This window comes from Catharus ustulatus, chromosome 7 (assembly GCF_009819885.2).
Source record: "Catharus ustulatus isolate bCatUst1 chromosome 7, bCatUst1.pri.v2, whole genome shotgun sequence".
NCBI lineage: Eukaryota > Metazoa > Chordata > Aves > Passeriformes > Turdidae > Catharus > Catharus ustulatus.
In genome coordinates, this window is record NC_046227.1 from 21,619,051 (window position 1) to 21,638,009 (window position 18,959).

The 18,959-nt window shown below is 38.6% G+C and overlaps 1 protein-coding gene across 6 annotated transcripts in view; it reads left to right on the forward strand.

The window, feature by feature from the left end:
* KCNH7 (potassium voltage-gated channel subfamily H member 7) overlaps positions 1-18,959 on the forward strand; it is a 213,779-nt gene that overhangs the window by 142,444 nt on the left and 52,376 nt on the right. For 2 of the 6 annotated variants that reach the window (XM_033064838.2, XM_042779453.1), the window contains 3 exons: positions 3,846-3,866; positions 4,373-4,396; positions 7,410-7,624. In XM_033064838.2, coding sequence (XP_032920729.1) covers positions 3,846-3,866; positions 4,373-4,396; positions 7,410-7,624 — 260 coding nt within the window. The remainder of the gene's footprint in view (positions 1-3,845; positions 3,867-4,372; positions 4,397-7,409; positions 7,625-18,959) is intronic. The other 4 variants (XM_033064839.2, XM_042779454.1, XM_033064840.2 and 1 more) reach the window with 3 other exon arrangements.

Here is an 18,959-nt window from a genome sequence, read left to right on the forward strand (position 1 = left end):
TTTGTTTCATTTCTGGTTTGGTTTTTTTTCGACCATGGGGGTTTTCTTTCAGTTCAAACGAACCTGAAAACTCAATTAAATCCATCCTAAACCATACCATTTTTTATAGTTCATGGTCACATTAAGCCAAGATATCAAAATCAGGAGGCAAAAATCTCCAAGGTTGAACTTTGGCATGTCATTTGGGCCTATTGCATAAGCTTGATCTTGGTTTAAACTTCCCTGTGCATTTAAACTCGTCTTTCAAACAAAACACATTTAAAAATATTCAGTTTTCAACTTCTATTTTCAGAACATTTTTCATTATAGTACTTCCCAAACAGTTATTCTTCATCCAGTTATACATCTATGAAAATGAGTAAAAATCAGTTTGAATACTAAGTCTCTTTGATTACAGCAGTAGAAAGTTGATGCATAAATCACCATAAATACTTGCTGAATGGAGGAGCAAAAATTTCTATCTCCATTTTATGGAAAAACTTTTTTCAAATGTTAAGAACTAAGTAAAATAGATTTTACTATGAGAAGTCAATAATCCAATTGAATTGCTAAGGCCTCTCACACAATGTGATCATTTACAGTGTAAATAAACAAAACACTCTCACTCTGTTTTCACTCTGCATAAACTACAAAATAGTAGAGAACCAGGCCCGAAGTTTATGTCATACATAATCATTCTAAAAAAACTCAGCAGAACAGAGGATGGTTCTCAGAAAGGCATTAGAATTAGTAACCATCCTTGATGCCATCTGCTTACAGTCATGTTAGAATTGGGCACCTTATGCTGAAAATATGTTTAAATTTATCCAGCAAGTCTAAATTGCCTAATTCAATGGTGAGCCATAAAACTCTATTATTTCTATAAAATTATCCATGCAAGTCAGGCAACGTAGATTCAGCTTAAATCATCTTCTCTGGGCTTGCAGATTCTGAACAGGGAGAATACAAAACCCTAAGTACAAAAAGTAAAAGTAAACTACAGTGCCAAAGGACTAAACTCTTACCAAAGCAAACAGGGTTTAATATCTTTTCCCATCCCATTTTTATTTTGATTTATCCCAAATCACTCAAAAACTAATACTCTCTCTGAAAATGCAAGTCAGGATTGAATTTTTTCCTACCCTTGCCAGTTCAAATAATATTAATTGAATCAGTAAGGCAGAATTCTGAAAGAAGAGAATAATATTACTTAGCTTAAAACTAACTACAGTAAATTACCTGCAGTCAAATTTTAATATAACACAATCGAGAATAGAAATTACAGTAATTTCATGACCATAAGGTGCACCGGCCTATAAGGCGCACTTTTTTTTGCCGCGAAGATCTGTGCCACGCACAACAAAGTAACGAAGTAGTAACGGAACCCCACAATTGTGGAGTTTACTGGCAGGCGCTCGATTTGCAAACATTTTTCACAGATTGGTGTAGCCTTTAAACGCAGCCCCAAGTGCCCTCCCTGTCCACGGGGCCCAGCACTCCCGCCCGCCCCCAGTTGGCAAGGTGGGGCTCGGGACCGTCCACGGCTTGGGGCAGCATGGCGCTGCCCGCTCCCTCTCTTCCCGTGCGGCTGCTGCTGGCCGGGGGCTGCGCGCTCCCTCTTTCCCTGCGTGGTTGCTGCTGGCCAAGGGTTGCCCGTTCCCACCCCTCCTTGCAGCTTGGCGCTCCCGTGGCACTGCCCCCCTCCTCGCGGCTGGGGTCATGGCTCGCACTTTTTTTTGCAGCGAGGAGCTGCGCCGCGTGCAACAAAGTAACGAATTACTGGCAGGTGCTCAATTTGCAAACATTTTTCATTGGCGTAACCTTTAAATGCAGCCCCAGGTGCCCTCCCCGTGCTGTGGACCCTGGCACTCCTGCCCACCCCCGGCACCGGCTGGCGCAGCTTGCAGCTCCTGGCTACCACCACGCAGCCATGGGTCCCGGCTTCCCCTGCCAGTGGTTGCAGTTGCTGCAGGCCCAGGCACTCCCATCCGGCGCTGGTTGGTGCAGCTCAGCTTCTTACTCCTCCCACACCCGGGTCAGGGCTGGCGCCGCCCGGCTTCTTGTATCCCCCGGGCCAGGCTGGCGGCAGCTCCCTCCCTCCCCGTGCGGCTACCAGGGCTGGGGCCAGCGGCAGGTCCCTCCCTCCCTGCGCAGCTCCTGCCGGCAGAGGCCGCCCGCTCTCACCCCACCTCGTGACTCAGCGCTCCCGCAGCACCGCCCCCCCCATTGCGGCTCACACTTCCGGTTTGGCAAATTTTGCAACTTTGTCCATTCTATAAGGCACACCAGACTATAAGGCATACTTCCAGGTTTGGAGGAAAATTTTAGTCAAAAGGGTGCGCTTTATAGTCGTGAGATTACTGTACTTCATGAGTAAAATTAATTTATGCAACCTTGTTGCCTAACACTTTAAAATTATTGTCACTATACCCATTATATGCCAAAAGATATTATAGAAAAAATGACAGCTTAGGATTTTAAATTCCAGTGTACTGGATCAAATTCCGTTCTAAATTTGTCTATATGACAGCAAAAGCAACAGGGCAGGAACACTCACCATCCAAAATGCAACCAAGCCAGTGTCATCTGAAACAACAGCAATCCAGTTTTTGCAGGCAGGTACAAGTTCCCAGGGACTCTTCAGAAACTGTATTGTCTTCAGGAAATGGACTCAGCAAGATCTCTGCAGCCTTCTGAAACAGTAGCAGGCTTTTGAGCTCAACTCAGCCTGATCTCCAGTGCTGCTACAGATGCCTGGCACAGGAAGGCATTGGGCTGGAGGAGCTAAACATCCTCTCACAGCCCAAGTCCAGAGTCCTGGTCCAGAGTCCCGCTCAATGCTCCCTGCTCTCAGTGCTCAGGAAGCTGAGAGAAGCCAGCAAGGCTGCAGGGGTGGCAAGGCCCAGCGCCGCCATGGCCCTCTGCAGGCCGCGGCCTCTGTCCGGAGCAGGGCTGACCGCTCCTCACAGGCACTGCTGCTGTGGGACAGCCAGACCACAAATACCTCCACCTCAGGGGTGGCCTGTCAGCCCAGCAAAACAAAGTGAATGTCTGTGTGAGCCCAAAGCACATTTGAGGGCTAGTGTTCAGGAGGAACCTTCTGTTCCCTGCCGGACCCACCTCACACCCCTCAGAGCCTCAGCCAGGCACAGCGCGTCACAAGGGAATGGTGGCTTGTGGATCACATAATTATCACAGCAACCAGCGTGGCATCTACCTCTGCACACGTGTGGTTTCTTTAAAATAGTGATAACAACTGCAATAATAATATTCTCCTTGAAAAGGTTTGATCTCACAAGACGATTCAGGGCCAGGTGTGCCTGTGAGGACAGAAAGCTTTGCCACCTTTTCTTTGTGGGAAGGCACCTATGAGCTGCAGGAAAGTTTAAGGTGTATCTTTCTCCAGCACTCACTCAGGGGCCATTGCTTAACTAAAAACGTTTCTTCTGGTGAGTCTAAGCAGGTTTGGGGGTTCTGGGGGAGTCTGTGCTGGGGCTCCTGTGCAGCCCCACACGCCATGCAGCCACCCTACACTTCTGCCTAAGCTCCTCTTAATTATGTGGGACTAATTACTTATTGGACTTCTGTCCTCCAACGCACTGCCAGACTTGTGGAGAAAGAATTTTATCATGTTTCTGTTAAGGCAAGCTAAAGCCAGTCCTACTCGGGATCTACTTTTACACGGTATCTCAATTGTCAGAGTGACTTTATCTTCACTTAAAGTCTTCATAATACACTCAAGGAGGTGCAACAATATTTCAATTCGAACCACACACACTTTGAGGCTGTATTTTCTGCTTTTTCTGATGTAGATTTTAGTTGTCTTTTTTTCTCTTTTTCTTCACTTTAATTATGCTGAAAACCAGACAATGGTCGCAATGTCAAAGGTAAAGTATACATCTAGACTGTATCTTCCAGTGTTTCAATCAGCCACACTTTTTGGCATGTTACTTTGCCTGCTGTATGAAATGTTCAAATGCAACATTTTCATGATGACCTCTCTAGGGCTAGGTGTATTACATAAATTATATTTGTTAAACATGTAGTTATTCCTGTACCTCTTGTCTCAAAGCACTAACCACAAATCACTGGAAAAAGTGAAGGCATAAACAGCCTGTTGACTTAATTATCTGTTAATTCTAAAAATGAAAGGGAGGGAGGTAGAACATATCATAGTTACTTAACTCAGTGCTGCTGTCCTTAAGCAGTCAAAACTTCTGTTGAAGCTACCAGGAGTTTTATCTGTAAAAGGATGTGTTCTGTATGAGGACAAATGATTCATCATTACAAGGTGCTTAGTTTTCAGTTAACCATCTCAAAAATTAAATTACTGATAATCAGGAACCTTGTGGAAGTATCTTCACTTATTCCTCTTTTGTCTTTTTAAAACTAGTTTCACGCTCCTGGATGGCAGGGGGTATGGTTTCAAGCTTCCTGTAGCATCAAAATGTACATGCATGAACTTCATTGCCAATTTCATGTTTAAATAATATTTAGTGCAATTACAAAACTGTTTCTTTTCACCAGCATTGAGCTACATGTTTTAGATGCAATTTGAACATAATCCATAAATTACTTCCTCCATTTCTGAAGATTACTTACTGAAGTGTTCAGTTTAATTGCCATATTTGTATCTGTGGGAAAACTGGTTTGTGACTTCATGCATGATGCAAAAAGTGTGTGTACCTGGTAAAATCTCTCTAAACTGCATGCAGTGCATGACCTAGATTCTGTAAAACAATTTGTGGACTACAAAATCATTGCATTTGCTTCATGTGTATGTTGGCAAAATCTTGGGGGAAAAACATGCAGTTTCTGTGCTGTGCAATAGCTTTTATAAATGTATTTAGTGCTGGTGAAATATGATGTATTGGCAGTTCAGGAGAGTGAAATCATTTCTCAATGCATTGTCTAAGCAATCTCAATGAAATCCTACCATAAAAATGGGGAGCTTAAACTTAACCTCAAAGATTCTTCTTTTTAGGCTAGGTAAAAGCAAGTCATTCTCCCCACTTATTCAGTTCTTTGCCTCTCTGTCAATCAGGGTGTCAATTAGTATCAATTGTGGTTGTGATTTATTATGGCCCTCTTTTTCTACTTCCTGCTATGACGGTATAAGAATGGTCCACTAGCTGTCAAGTATCAGCTCAATTTCTGTCAACCAACTTAAGCTAATACTGTCTTTCAATCAATTGCCATTGTTCATTTCACCACTTTCTAAAGCAAAAGAAGATGGGGGAAAGGAAACAAGGTTTTATTTTCATGTGCAATGAACTTAAGCCTAATATCATGCTCTAGGGCATGAGTATTAGGTAGCAAAAGAGAGAGTAATCCCCTTTGGAATGGAAGTGATGAAAGATGCAAATCCCAGATATCAAAAGTTCTGTGCAATTCAAGCATCTCTAAAGTGACTAATAAAACAAAATCTTACCTACTATCTAATCACAGATTTGCTGAAGCTGTTTAAGTTTCCTCTTACCTTTGAATCCCTAAGGTATTAAGAATCTTGTTAATCTGAAAAAGGATTTCAACTTGATATCCTGCTTACATCTAAAATGATTCAATACTTAGAAGCTATTGCTAAAACTAACAGAGAGGCAGGACTGAAAAACTGCAGTCCACATACACAATAGCACACACTAGCCAGATTAATCACTTCACTGATTTGTCAGGAGATTGTGAGTCCTGATATATTTTGAACACTAATTTTTAGCAGACTCATATAGATGATGTGAAAGATAGATTCAGGTCCCTCCTGGGCCAAAAGGCATTTAAGTATAGTATCACAATCCCTTGGTGGTGTCCTTAGTACCAGGTTTTTTTACTGTTCCTTGCAGGTGAAAGGTTGTGCTTTCTTCCCTTTTCCAATGAAGCTGTTCCACAAAAAAAAAATGCTAGGAGAAAAAGAAGGACTGTTCTGCAGTTTAATGGTTAGAGAACTCAGGAACAATTTTTTTTTTGCATCCAAACTTTTATTCTAGAGCATCATGTCCTCCCTCCCTTGTCATCTTAAATTCCTTTCTGCACATTGGCAAAATTTGAAATTAAGTAGTAGAGATTTTCTATCTCTGACCAGATTAACATACAATTATCACAAGTTTAGGAGAGATAAAACATGTGTAAATCCTTATAAGTTTCCAAGAAAATTAAATGTCGGCTTCTTCAGCAAGCATTTGAAGCCAGGTGTGTAGGAAAATCAGCCCTCATTTAAAGAATTTTGCTAAAAAAAAAAATCAGCACAGCATAAAACATTTCCCCACAGCCATCCCCAGGCAGCTGGTTGCTTTGAATTTCATTCATTCTCATATTGCAAATAAAATCAACTGTTCCACTGCTGACTTTACAATTTACCCCATAGGCCAAATACTATCCCATTGACTGTTCCTGAATCAACATACACATTCCTGTTTTCCTCTCAGGAAGACAAAAGAAAACCTCAAAAACAAGGAAAAGAGAAAAGCATCACATTGTTGCTCTTAATAGAATTAAGGCAACCTTAACAAGGTTCTCATATGGTTCTAATACCCTTGAATACCACACTTTATATACTATTACTGACTGTAAGACCTGAATTTTTTCTTAAATCCCTAAGTGGATTTAGCTCTCACTGTCTAAACATCTTTATAGTTATTTTCTCCAGTATTGTTCTCAAAAGCAACTTTTCCTTGCAATGAATACTTTTCACTTCCAAATGACCCTTATGATGACAGCGCAAAACAAGTATTCTAATCATTTATATTGCTTTCTTGTTCAAACAGCTCTGTCCAATAATAAACAGAATAATTATAAAGGATATGTACTTCATGAAGTATGCAAATTCTGTATCTTTTATGATGATGCTCTAAAATAGTATAAGAAGGTTATATATCCTCTGCTAATATTCTACCTATGAGTATCCCTATAGTTTCCAATATTTTGTTAGCAATGACAATTGAAGAAACATATTTTGAGTGTCTGCTCAATTTTCCAGTTTCTTTGAATTATCATGTGAGCATGAGCAAGGTAGGGATGTGATAATAGAGCCTTTGCTAATTCCAAGCACTCTTATATAATCATGTGTCCTATTTCCACTCTTATAAACAAATGAGCATATAGGCATTATATTCAGCCAGAACTGTAATAAGAGCACATCAGCATTCCCAGTAACATGAAAACAAGTAAGGATAGATGCATTATGCAATTTGGAATTCATCAACTTCATAAAAAATATTGAGGGTTATATGTAAAGGAAATGTCATATTTGTATCTAGTATTAGATTTGAATCTTATTAGCAATAGACTTATTTTTAAAATGTAGATAGTTTTTATTATCCAGAATTATACAGAAAAAATAGTTTTTAATCACCCTTTTAACATGTCCCACCTAAACATTAATGATAATTTATTTCTCTTCATTTCTCAGATACTAAATGTGTGTTCCAATTTTTCAGGGCCTTTCAATCATATCAAGTCAAGTCTTTTGGGATCCACATCGGATTCAAATCTCAACAAATACAGTACAATCAACAAAATTCCTCAACTCACACTGAACTTTTCAGATATCAAAAGTGAAAAAAAATCTTCATCTCCTCCTTCTTCAGAGAAAGCAATTATTGCACCTAAGGTGAAAGACCGAACGCACAATGTAACAGAGAAGGTTACACAGGTAAGGTAATACACATTATTTCAGTTCATTTCAAATTTTTTCTTTCAGTGTATTCAACAGATTCTTACTCTTTTAATGAGTGGTTTGGCTGTCTCCAGGATAATTTGAAGGCTTTAAAACATTATGTAATTTACCTTCAATTCAGTTGCTGATGAGGTTGTCTACGACATTAGAGGATACTGATAAAACAAAACTTTTCAACTCTCTATTTTTTAATGGAAAGGAAATATAGTATGCACCATGGGTCCAAATAAGATCATTAATTTCAATGATCCCTGTCATTCATATATGTTAGTTTCATTATTCATAATTTTTTCTCAGCATTATGAATTGCTGATTAGTGTAAGGCACAATATGATGAGAAATGGTAGGTGATTGTGCCACTGTATCATAATTACATCTCATAATTTCTGTTCAAGTTCTTTGGCTTTTCATAATGCTCTTTCCTGTGGGTATCTTTTCCACATCTGTGCATCCATAAGGCTGTCAAAATGAAAAGCGAATACCTTTGGACTGGATGTATGATATATCTTGAGAGCAAGCCATATAATTGAAATAAAACTGAAAATAATTTAAGATAGCATGTTTCTTCACTCTAAGACAGCTGCAACGCCCTCTGAAGTCAGCAGAACTTTTCAACTAATTTCAATGTTATTATATTTGTGTTATACGGAGTGTATATGGAGTGTAACTGGGACTGACTAGCAATGTGGAACATACTGAAAAAAATACCAAGAGATGGCAGTATCCTCAATAACTTTTATAGGGTTAGTCGGCAGAGGGCTGGCCCTTAAATGCCCAGACAGACTGAAATAGGTAAGAAGTGTTTTGTAGTAGAATGGAGATAGATATTCCATAAGGAAGATCTTGTCAAGAGTAGCTTTTGGCTTAAAATCATAGAATGACAGAATTTAAGACCATCAAGTCCAACCATTAACCCAGCATTGACAAGTCCATGACTAAATCATGTCCCCAAGTGCTGACCAGGCTGCAGCTTCTCTACATTGGTGCTCTGCCAGACAGTGTCCATGTTCCTTGACAGATATAAAGAAGAATGTATTGTACACCCTCCTAGAGAAATGGAGATAAAAGTTCTATCATTTCTATTTTGAGATCAGTTAGTGCCTAAAAAGTAATTGGATTTTTATCTTTCATATATTTTGTCTTTAATAGCTAGCTTGAATCTGCTTGAATCCATTGTCCTTTCTTCTGTGGTCAGTTTTAAAAGATATAATCTCTTCTGGATCCATTTTGATATGTTTTAAATTATTCATAGTAGTTATATATAGAAATCTTTTCATAGATAATATGGTAAAAAGTCAGGTTACATAAAAAAGACAAATTTTTAAGAGTTATATAAGCATGAGGCAAGGTGGGTTTTTGGGGGCTTTTTTTTCCTTTGTTTTTGTTTTTTGTTTGTTTTTTTTTATTCTGTCTGGCTAATTAGTGCCAAAGAGCTGAGTTTCTATGTACTAGTGATGCTGATGGGGATGGAAGGGTGGGAAGAATTTTTTCTTAAATCTATGTTTATTCTCCAAATAATTTAGATTTTATGAAAAGTCCAGTGGAAATTACATGGATCAGTTAATCTTTCCATGAAAATTGATACATAATAAATTTAAAATTAAATTTGAAATGCTCTATAAAATCTTTACACTTCACAAAAGGCTTCCAATTTAATTTGACATTGGTTTATGTCCTTTTCGAGAACAATCTCAACCACTGTGCAGAGCACAATTTGCATAGCAAACTTTGATGCCATATCATTCATTATAATTGGAAATAGTTCCCTGCAGCTGCTGCTTTTTCTGTTGTTGCATTCACTTATCAATATTTTTAGTTGCTGCTGCATCCTAAATGCTAGAATTAGGCACAGGTAGAAACTCTCAGGAGGTAAAAATAAATGTAGGTCTATAGTATTGCCGTGGTCAAGGATCTAGTTAACTAGTTTCATGAATTAGAATAGAAATAGACATTTAGAAGATTAAAGTGGCTAGTTTCAGTGCTGTTTATGTTTCTATTCCCAGTGATTTCAATATATTTTGTATGAGTCAGCTCTTTGAAGTTTCTGTTTCATGTTCAAAATTTCTTTGTAAATCTTTTCCTAGACCATAGAACCATTATGTATCTATCCGTAAAACAGTGAAAAAGTGGTCTTGGAAGATTTGAGCACAGTCTTGAGAATAGAATATGGTGGAAATGTTAGATGAGGTAGTTAAAATATGCTCATGCTGGCACCGTCTCTGATAAAGAAATCTGTCAAACAGCATCAAAAATACACAGAGGGCAATATGACTTATTTTATCTGTGGGGCAATATCATTAGAAGAGCAAATGAGTATAAAACAGCTATGGTAAGTTTAAAGGTCCCCCTCAATCAGAGTTGTGACATTCTGAAACAGTCTTCTAATAAAAGAAGTTAGGACAGGAATTCTGAGTGTTGCTAGAAAGAACCTGAGAAATGTAGTGAAGGGATACATAACACACTGTATTTTCTGGGATTGCAAGACTTGATGACATGAAAGGCTTCTCTCAGCCACATATTGAACCTACCATCCATCCATCCATCCATCCATCCATCCATCCATCCATCCATCCATCCATCCATCCATCCATGTCTCCCTTTGTCATCCTTATTTTCTATCTTTCTCCCTTTCCTCAGTTTTGCTGAGAAATTTGATCCTGCTGTTATAATCTGACAATTCCATTGCTGTGGGTCTGCACTGTGCAACTCAAGATGTAGAGAAGTGGACTCTGGTATACACTACACAAAAATATCAGTGAGCTTCCCTATTGGATCATACAACCTGAATTCTCTCTCATGTATCAGTAATATCAAATCAAGTGTCAGAATCTCAGGTTGCAACAAGTTCTTTCCAAAGACAGCAGCTGTATAACTTCTTTAATATCCACAAACTGGATATCTAACTGTGGTCTTGAAGAGAGTGAAAAAGGAAAGGATGGCACATAGCCCCCTTCAGAGGGGAGAGGAAGAATAAAATAAACTAAAAAGTTGTTGGTCACTGTGTTTAGAGAAAGTGATACACTTTGAGAAAATATTTAAAGAGGAGTGAGTTACTTTATTAGAAAGATTTCAGTGGAATAAATTAGAAATAGAAAATAGAATAAAGTTTACAAAATCATTTTAGAAGAAAGAGGAGATGCTGTGGGACGGTGGTTTATACTTTGGGAGAAAAATCTAGGTTATACATTCTACTGCAAGAAATCTTCCAATACTGCTTTTCTACTTAATAGAAGGGTCCGGGACATTATGTAGAGATGATAATTGCCTTAAGATATAGCTTGTGGTGAAGTGCTGCCCATGTGATGGTCCTGAATAAGTAGATTCCCTGATTGCTTTGCCTGGATTTTCACCTGGGGCTTCACTGATGGTAACTCATTGTGTAATGCCAAGAAGCATAACATCTTCTGGATGCTTATTTCTGCATAACACTGACTTTTACTCAGAGAATTAGTCCAGGTGTAGCTGCTAGATAGCCTTGATTGATAAATTGGCATTGTTATTTTCCAATGCAGATATTTGTGACTAAATTAAATTTACATCTCCATTCCACTTTAGAAAAAATTGGTTTTTTAAATGGTTGTCATTATAATTTCCAGAGGTGTTAATGTCACTCTTCCAGAAGAATCTCAACTTACTTATTTCCATTATTTCTTTTTTTACAGTCTGTTCTGCAGGACAGTGCAATTTCTGCTCTCTTTTGTACTGACAGGTTCAGTTGTGGTCCTGACACTGATGGTTAGAAAGAGACAAGTCTTCCTAGAGACACAAAAATAGACTTTTATTGAAGAAAGCAGAGGGGCAAAAGTCTGACATCTGTCCCTTAACATTTTTATGAATTCATAAAGGGGACTTCTGGCCTTAGAATTGCAATGCGCAAAGACACAACAGGAGCTGATTTTAGCTTTCCTTTAAATATTGATTTACTGTAAATCTTCTTAGATATCTGGTTTCCACTGATGTAAAGCTGCAAAGTTGTGAACTCTATTGTAAACAGACTCTTGAAGACTAGAATAGTCAGTATCTGTGCTCTATTTTTAAAGAAAAGAGAGAATTCCTGAATGCCCATAACTTAATACTGTTAACAACTTTCCCAGTTAATAAAAGCGTAAATTACTGGTCTCTTTATTGTATTGTAAAAGAAAAACTGTTTTGTTGGTTTTGATCACTAGTGTTCAGAGATCATTTATCTCCTTGCAATTTATCAGTCTGAAGGAATACAGAATGAGGTTGAAAGGCCCAATATGTATCTTTTGTTCAAGATATGTCTCAATAAATGACTTACAGGAAGGTAACATTCTGTAATCTTTAAACTTCTTGTAATAATAGTTTTCAAAACAGTTTCATTATCCACCCACCTCTAGGAAACTTATATACACCCAAACTGGTCATATGACTGATGAAATGATAAATATATACCTTGACAGGCTACACAGAATATTGTGTTCTGATTTGCAGACATGCTGAACACCCACAAATCTTCTGAAAATAGAGCTTCCAGTGAAGGGGAGGGGGGTGGAGGGAGGGGAGGGGGATCATGTATGAAGTGATAGACCCTGTAGTTTCACTGAATGTTTTTGTAATCTGACCAGACTCTATTTAGTTCCAAAAGATTAAGAAATAAGTAACAATATCCTCCCAAGGCCAATAAAGCTGTTGATATAAAAAGAACTATTATATGATCATGACTTCAAACTGACCTTCAGGTTTTCAGGCTAAAAGAAGACTACCAGCATCTAGGACAGAGAGGGGCAATATAAGACCTAAAAATAAACCAAATTATTGATCTATATGTTTTCAGCAGTCTGATTCAGCTGACACATTGTGCTGTTTACATCCTGCAATAACTCACATACACGCAACATTTCAAGGCTGTTCATTTGCATTCCACATAACGCAGAAAATTCTGAATAAATTAGAAACTATTTTGATGCCTTCCACTTACACAACAAGATATACATGTAATAGGGAAATTAGGGGGTAAGCAAGGCCAACATTTCTTAGTTAATGTATGGAAAGTTTAAATTTACTCAGAAGTGAGAATCTTCTTTTTCCTGTTATTTGTGAATTGACAGTTTATAGAGGAATCATTCCCTTTCTTTACAATAATACTTAGCATCCTCATGCAATAAAATTTCATCTTTTATTGTCATTACATAATTAGGCTTTGTAATTACTATGAATAAAATTATAGAAATAGTATAAGTGTGTGCAATTTCATTGTAATTTAGAAGGTGTGACACACTCTGTGAAACAAAGAAAAGCAAAAAACATGGTGAAAACTAGCAAAAATACCTCAGTCCCAGTGCGGCCATTTAAACCTGTGCCAAGGTGTCATTATAACTGGGAAGTAGTATATTTTGCACCAGAACAAATAGCTATGCAGAGTGTCTGGAAGCAGAAAATAAAGCCCACTCTTTTGATCAGTTTCAGAAGAAAACATAGTATTTTCATTATAATTATTTGCTGTTGCACTAAGGAATAAAAATAAGATTCACAACAATTGTGAAAGATTAAATATTCTTTCCTTACAGTAGAGTCTCTTCTTTTTGTGACAGCTGAATAGGTTCAGGCATCTGAACTGCTGCAGTGCTTTGAGAAGATTTCACAACATATGGTAGAAATGGAGCAGTCGGAAAGCCCAGCTGCTTTGCAGCATGTAACCTGGATGCATCCTTAATTAGTCCATGTCCTTCCCCCAAGATCCACTCTTCTGAAAAGGGGATTACCTAATTTTGCTGAGTTGGGGAAAAATATCCACTACCTTCTATGAATTACAGTTTTTAGTAATCAATGTTTTGTGTGATCTCTTTGTTTTTACTGCCTTGATGCTAACATGGAATGAAGCATCTGACCTTTGTTAATATTAGATCATTTGCCAAAGCAACGTTCCTCTTCTGATGCTAAGACATGGGAGAAAATAGACTTTCAGACTGCATTGTCATTTGTTCTGATAATAAGGAGTTGGGTGTAAACACTAATATTCTACAAAGCAAGCAAAGCTTAAAGAAACCAAGGTGTTGGCAGCATTTAGCCAAGCCTCATTTCTCTGGTGTAGAGCTATAAACACCCAAACTCCCACTTCCTGGGGGATTGACCGTGGAAGTTTCTAAACTTGGTAGGTTACTCTGCTGAAACAAACAGTTTTGACACCCACCAGAACAGTCTCACCATGAACTGCAAGTCAAGCCCCACTAAGATCCAAAGAGCTGTGAGAATCCTCTGATGCAGTCTGGAATAATAGCTGTCACACATGTGGTTAGAGTTGCCTTAAAGTAGCTATGAAAGAAGTCACAGTCTCTCTTTCACGTAACTTTAGAACCATACAAAAATGTAGTGTGGAAGAGACCTCTAGAGGCCATCTAACCCAACCTCCTATGCAAAACAGCACAGCTGCAAAGTTAGATCAGGATCCATGGTTATCACGGTGGTTACTGTGCTAACTCAGGACAGTTTCTATCTTTAGGAGACCATAAGTGTATGTTTTCCTAGAGACTGACAGCAATAGCAGCTTACTTGGGGAAAGAGAAAGGGAAGAGGGCAGACTGCTGTGGGTCTCATGGGTCACAAATGCTGCTATTTTTCAAGAACACCACTGGTGTATCTAACATTCAGGACAACCTCTTAGAAAGAGGTAGTCCTGAGTTGTAGTGCCAGACTAATTTGACTGTTACTCATGTTACATAAATGACCATCTGCTAGAAAAGCCACAAAAGTACCCCCTGGGCACCATGGACTCAGACTCAGGACTCCCTTCCTCTCTAAGTGCCCTTCCCTCAAATGGTCTGGATTCTGAACTCTGCCCTAGTGCCAGGCACCTCACATGTACATACAGTAGGACCAATGTCATAACTTGGACAGGCAATGTTTAGCATTTACCTGAAATTATACAGTCACACCTATTATGTGTCAATTTTCCTCAAGAAAGAAAAAAGGCAAGTGTGGTCAGCTAACAATTTTAATTCTTTTCTCTTTTAATGGAATATTAGCTAGTACAGAAACTGAAAATTTTGTGGATAATCTAATGATTAATATTTTCAAAGAAATTTGTACTCTTGCACACATCACTAATGAAAGAAATTGATAAATAAACTAAATCTTAAAGAGCAGAAATTTCCTGCAATTTGGAGGTGATATGATGATGATTATAAAGCAGTTATGTTCTAACACTAATCATAAATGAGGTCCTTAAGCATATTAATGAGAAACAGCAATGAGGTTATTATTCTTTTGGGTTGGGCAGAGGGAGAGGGAAAAAGCATGTGGATTAGTTGTTTTTGATGTACTGGCAGATGAGGAAAATATTTTCTACTTAGAGTTTGACAGGGTTTAGCATTTTTTTCAAAGTAGTAGAAACAGTAAGAAAAAGCAGAGACCATTAATCCCAGTCAGCATAGTGTGTTTTTTGATGAATTCTGAATGCTCTTAAAATTAATAAGCTGAATGAGAAGGTCATTTTTCTCATTATTACCTGTCATGTGTTAGAACTTGGATAATGCTTTCAGCTTGTAACTGGTACCAGGATCAATAGAGAAGGGCACGCCCAAAATAGTTCAGAGTTAATGATTTTATAAAAAAAAAAGACTCCTTAAATTACATATTGAAATATCAATAAAGTCACAGTAAAGGAAAAATCAGGGATCAGATGTATGAATACGAAATCAAAGGTTCACTGAATTCCAAATATTATGTTTATTAAATAGATGTACTTAATAGATAGTTATAGCTAATAAATGTGGAAAAATGTATTTTCAAAGCATTTATTGAGCATTATGGGTGGTATTGGTGTTACTGAGCATAGAATTAATGAGTATAGCACAACAAACATCTCTAGGAGGTATTTATTAAAAGTGGCCAGTTCAGGCCATCTGTTACAAACCAGTTTAAACACAGAAGAGCAAGGGAAACTAAACTTCTGTGAATAACACAGATCAGACCCAGAGAGGTTTGAAATATACTCAAAAAAACGTAAATAAACCCAGAAGAGGTTAGATGCTGACACCAAAAATAAAACTGGTATATTTTATTTAATAGTAAAAGAGGCAAAGAGAGAGAGAAAGACAGAAAGACAGAAAGACAGAAAGATAGAAAGAAAGATAGAAAGACAGAAGGAGTTGTGTGTGGGAGGTGGGGGAATGAGGGGACAGTGACAGGGGTTAGGTAGAGACATATCACCCTTCCCAGGGTCCCAACCATCTCTCATTGTCCCCCTCCATCTGGTCTTCTTGGTGGTGAGAGTCTCCCCCGCCCTGCCGCCGCTGTTGCGTGGGAAAGTGTCGAACCCAGTGCAACACTGTGATGTGTTGCATCATACTGCAGTGCTCTGGTGCAGGGTCTGGGGACCCCTTTGTGGGGGCCTTTGACGGGCCATGACACCCTTCTGCTGTCCTTCATGTGGATGCAGCTGCTCCTGTGGTGAAGAGCCCCACAGCTGACCTCTGCACAGCAGAGTATGGATGTTCCCTGTCTCTGACCAGAGGCTTTTTCACAACACACCCAAAACATCCTCCCCCACCCTTTGTCGTAAGAGTCTGTTCAAGTCTGGCAGCTGATAGCCCTGGGGCTGTGTTCTGCACCCCAAAGGTGCTAAACTTGATCCAGTTGTGAATGTATTCTTCGACCCCAGCCCAGACTCAAGTCATCTAGTAGTACCAAGCCTTAGTCAGGAGGACTGTTCAGGCCAACATGGTCTTCTCTGCACCTTTTGTAATACAGTTCTGCTATAACAGGCAGATGTTTAAGCCATAAATTATAACATTTAATCTCCAACACCATCTAAAGTGTAAAAATATACTATAAAATAAAAATCAATCTGAAATAAAGTACTGAAATTGTATTAATATTTAGCTGATATTTGTAGTACATAGAAAACTCAGTTTCTTCTTCTGACATGTGATTTACCTTTAGGTAAGTCTGTTTTACTTTGACAATTGAATAAATCTTGCATTGCAGCACATAGTGAAATTGTCCTTAAGATATTTTAGGTTTATTTATGAGTGCAAAAATTTATTATTTTACCCAAGGAATTGCCGATTTTACATTAAGAAAGCATCTTTTTAAATATGGAAATTCCAGTAACTATGCAATGTCTTGGAAGCTGGCATGAGATGGTGTGTTCATCTTTAGACATACTATTGAGTATACTACTACTAATAAATGAGAAACGTTTATTAAATGGGAAGAAAAGTTCTTCATTTCACAACTTTGCAATTTTTTTTCTATTCTAAGTATCCATCTTTGAAAATGTTCTCCTTTCTAAATGAATTATATCAATTATGAAGCCTTTCTTTTGAAACCAAAGAACTTCTGAATGATAAGGACTCACATTCGCACCAATTTGTTCTGTTCAAGGAAGTTTAGTTTCACTGGGTTTGTAGGTGAGTTACAAATCCAAAGGAGAATAACGCCTTTTGCTGCATCTTAGTCTCTAATGCTGTTAGTTACTGGGTTTGGAATTGAACAAAAAATCAGAGCCTGTGGTTCATGGCCATTCTGCAGAATTTGTTAGAGGTCAGCTAATTTATTTTGACAAATTTTGTTAGGATAGGATGCAGACTGTAGCCTCCTTACAGATTTTTTAAAAAAGATTGAAAAATAAGTTTTGTCTTGGATAGTTATTTCTAGATATATTGTTCTTTCTGTTTTCCCACTTCTTTACACCCACAATATCCACCAAGGAAAGGAAACTGCAGTTTGCGCATTGTGATAAATTAGTCAATATATCTAGAAAACAATGAAGATTAAAGCTTACAGGCTTCTATTGGAGACCTTTTTTTCCACTGGATTGAACTTTCAGTGCCTGCAGCAGCATCAAGAAGATTTTCGTATTTCCCTGGTCGTCACAGTTTAACCCGAGTTGGTGACTAAGTATTATACAGTAGCTGCTCAGATTCTTCCTGCACCCTCAGTGGGATGGAGGGGAAAATCAGGAGCGATACTAATACTAATAGCAATTGTAAACAAAAAGAGGAAGGAAGAGAAAAAGGGAGAGACAGAGATACAGGGATAGAAGACCCAAGGAAGATAAGTGATGCAATACAATTCCTCACTGACTGCTGATTGATGCCAAACCCATTCCCAAGGCATGATAAATCTGTCTTCCTGGTAATCCCACTCAGTTTATAGTCTGGACATGGCATTCTATGCTATGGACTATCCATTTGGCCAGACCAGGTCAACTGTCCTGGCACGCTTCCTCCCAGCTTTTTGTGCACCTGCTTACTGACAGAGCCTGGGAAACTGATAAGTCCATGTCTTAGGGTAAACATCACTTAGCAAACAAGACATCAGTGTGTTGTCAACGTTATTCCCATACTAAATCCAAAACAGAGCACTGTGTCAGCTACTATGAAGAAAATTAACTCTCTTGTAGCCAGAATCAGCACAGTGGTTAAATCCATAAATAAAATATCCTGTTCTCTCCTAAACATGAGCTTCGTTTAGCATAACTGGGGCAAGGTAAAGATTCTGAAGGACTTACAGTAATTTCACCATTATAAGCCGCACCATTTTGACTAAAATTTTGGTCCGAACCCAAAGTGCGGCTTATAATCAGGTGCGGCTTATATATGGACAAACAACAAAAAGTTGCTGTTTTAGTTTGGAGGACAGGTGTCTGCTGAGAAAGGCAGGAACTTCTCTTTGAAATGGAGAATGTAAACCCCCTCCCTCCAAATTATTATAATTTTGAAATCAAGGGGCTTTCAGGCAAAGATATGGGAATTAGGAATAACAGTTCTTTTCTAGGGAAATTAAAATAGAAATACAGTACTACAAAGAAACAAACTCCAAACCTTGACAAAGTCAGAGTACAACCTGACACCCCATCAGGCAGGGTGTTGGTAGCAGTCCCATTAAATGGTGGCTGCATCCTCCTGCAGTGACAGATGTGGTTCAGTTGGAGCAGTGCTCCTGCAGAAGGTGCAGTTTCCCTCTAAAGGTCCAGTGGTGATGTGGAGGAATCCGGTTTTCCTCTGGAGTCCAGTAGAGAAAGGGACTCCCTTAGTGTCCCAAAACTTCTGTTTTTATCTTGATAAGAAATGTTGGGTTCTTTCCCCTGGTTGGAGCAACTTCCAATGGGATGCAGTAATTTTATCAGTCACACAGTGGGACTCAATGGCCATTAGCAGAAAATGACTCGCTGGAGGAAGGATGGGGTGTGAAAAGATAAAGAACAATGCCCTGCCTGGTTTCAATGGATGGCCCATTAGCAGATTATCTGCCATTGAGATAAGGATCACTGTCCCCACCCTCAACAGATGGTGATAGAATAGATACCTTTTATCACACTCTGTATTGTAACATGCGGCTTATA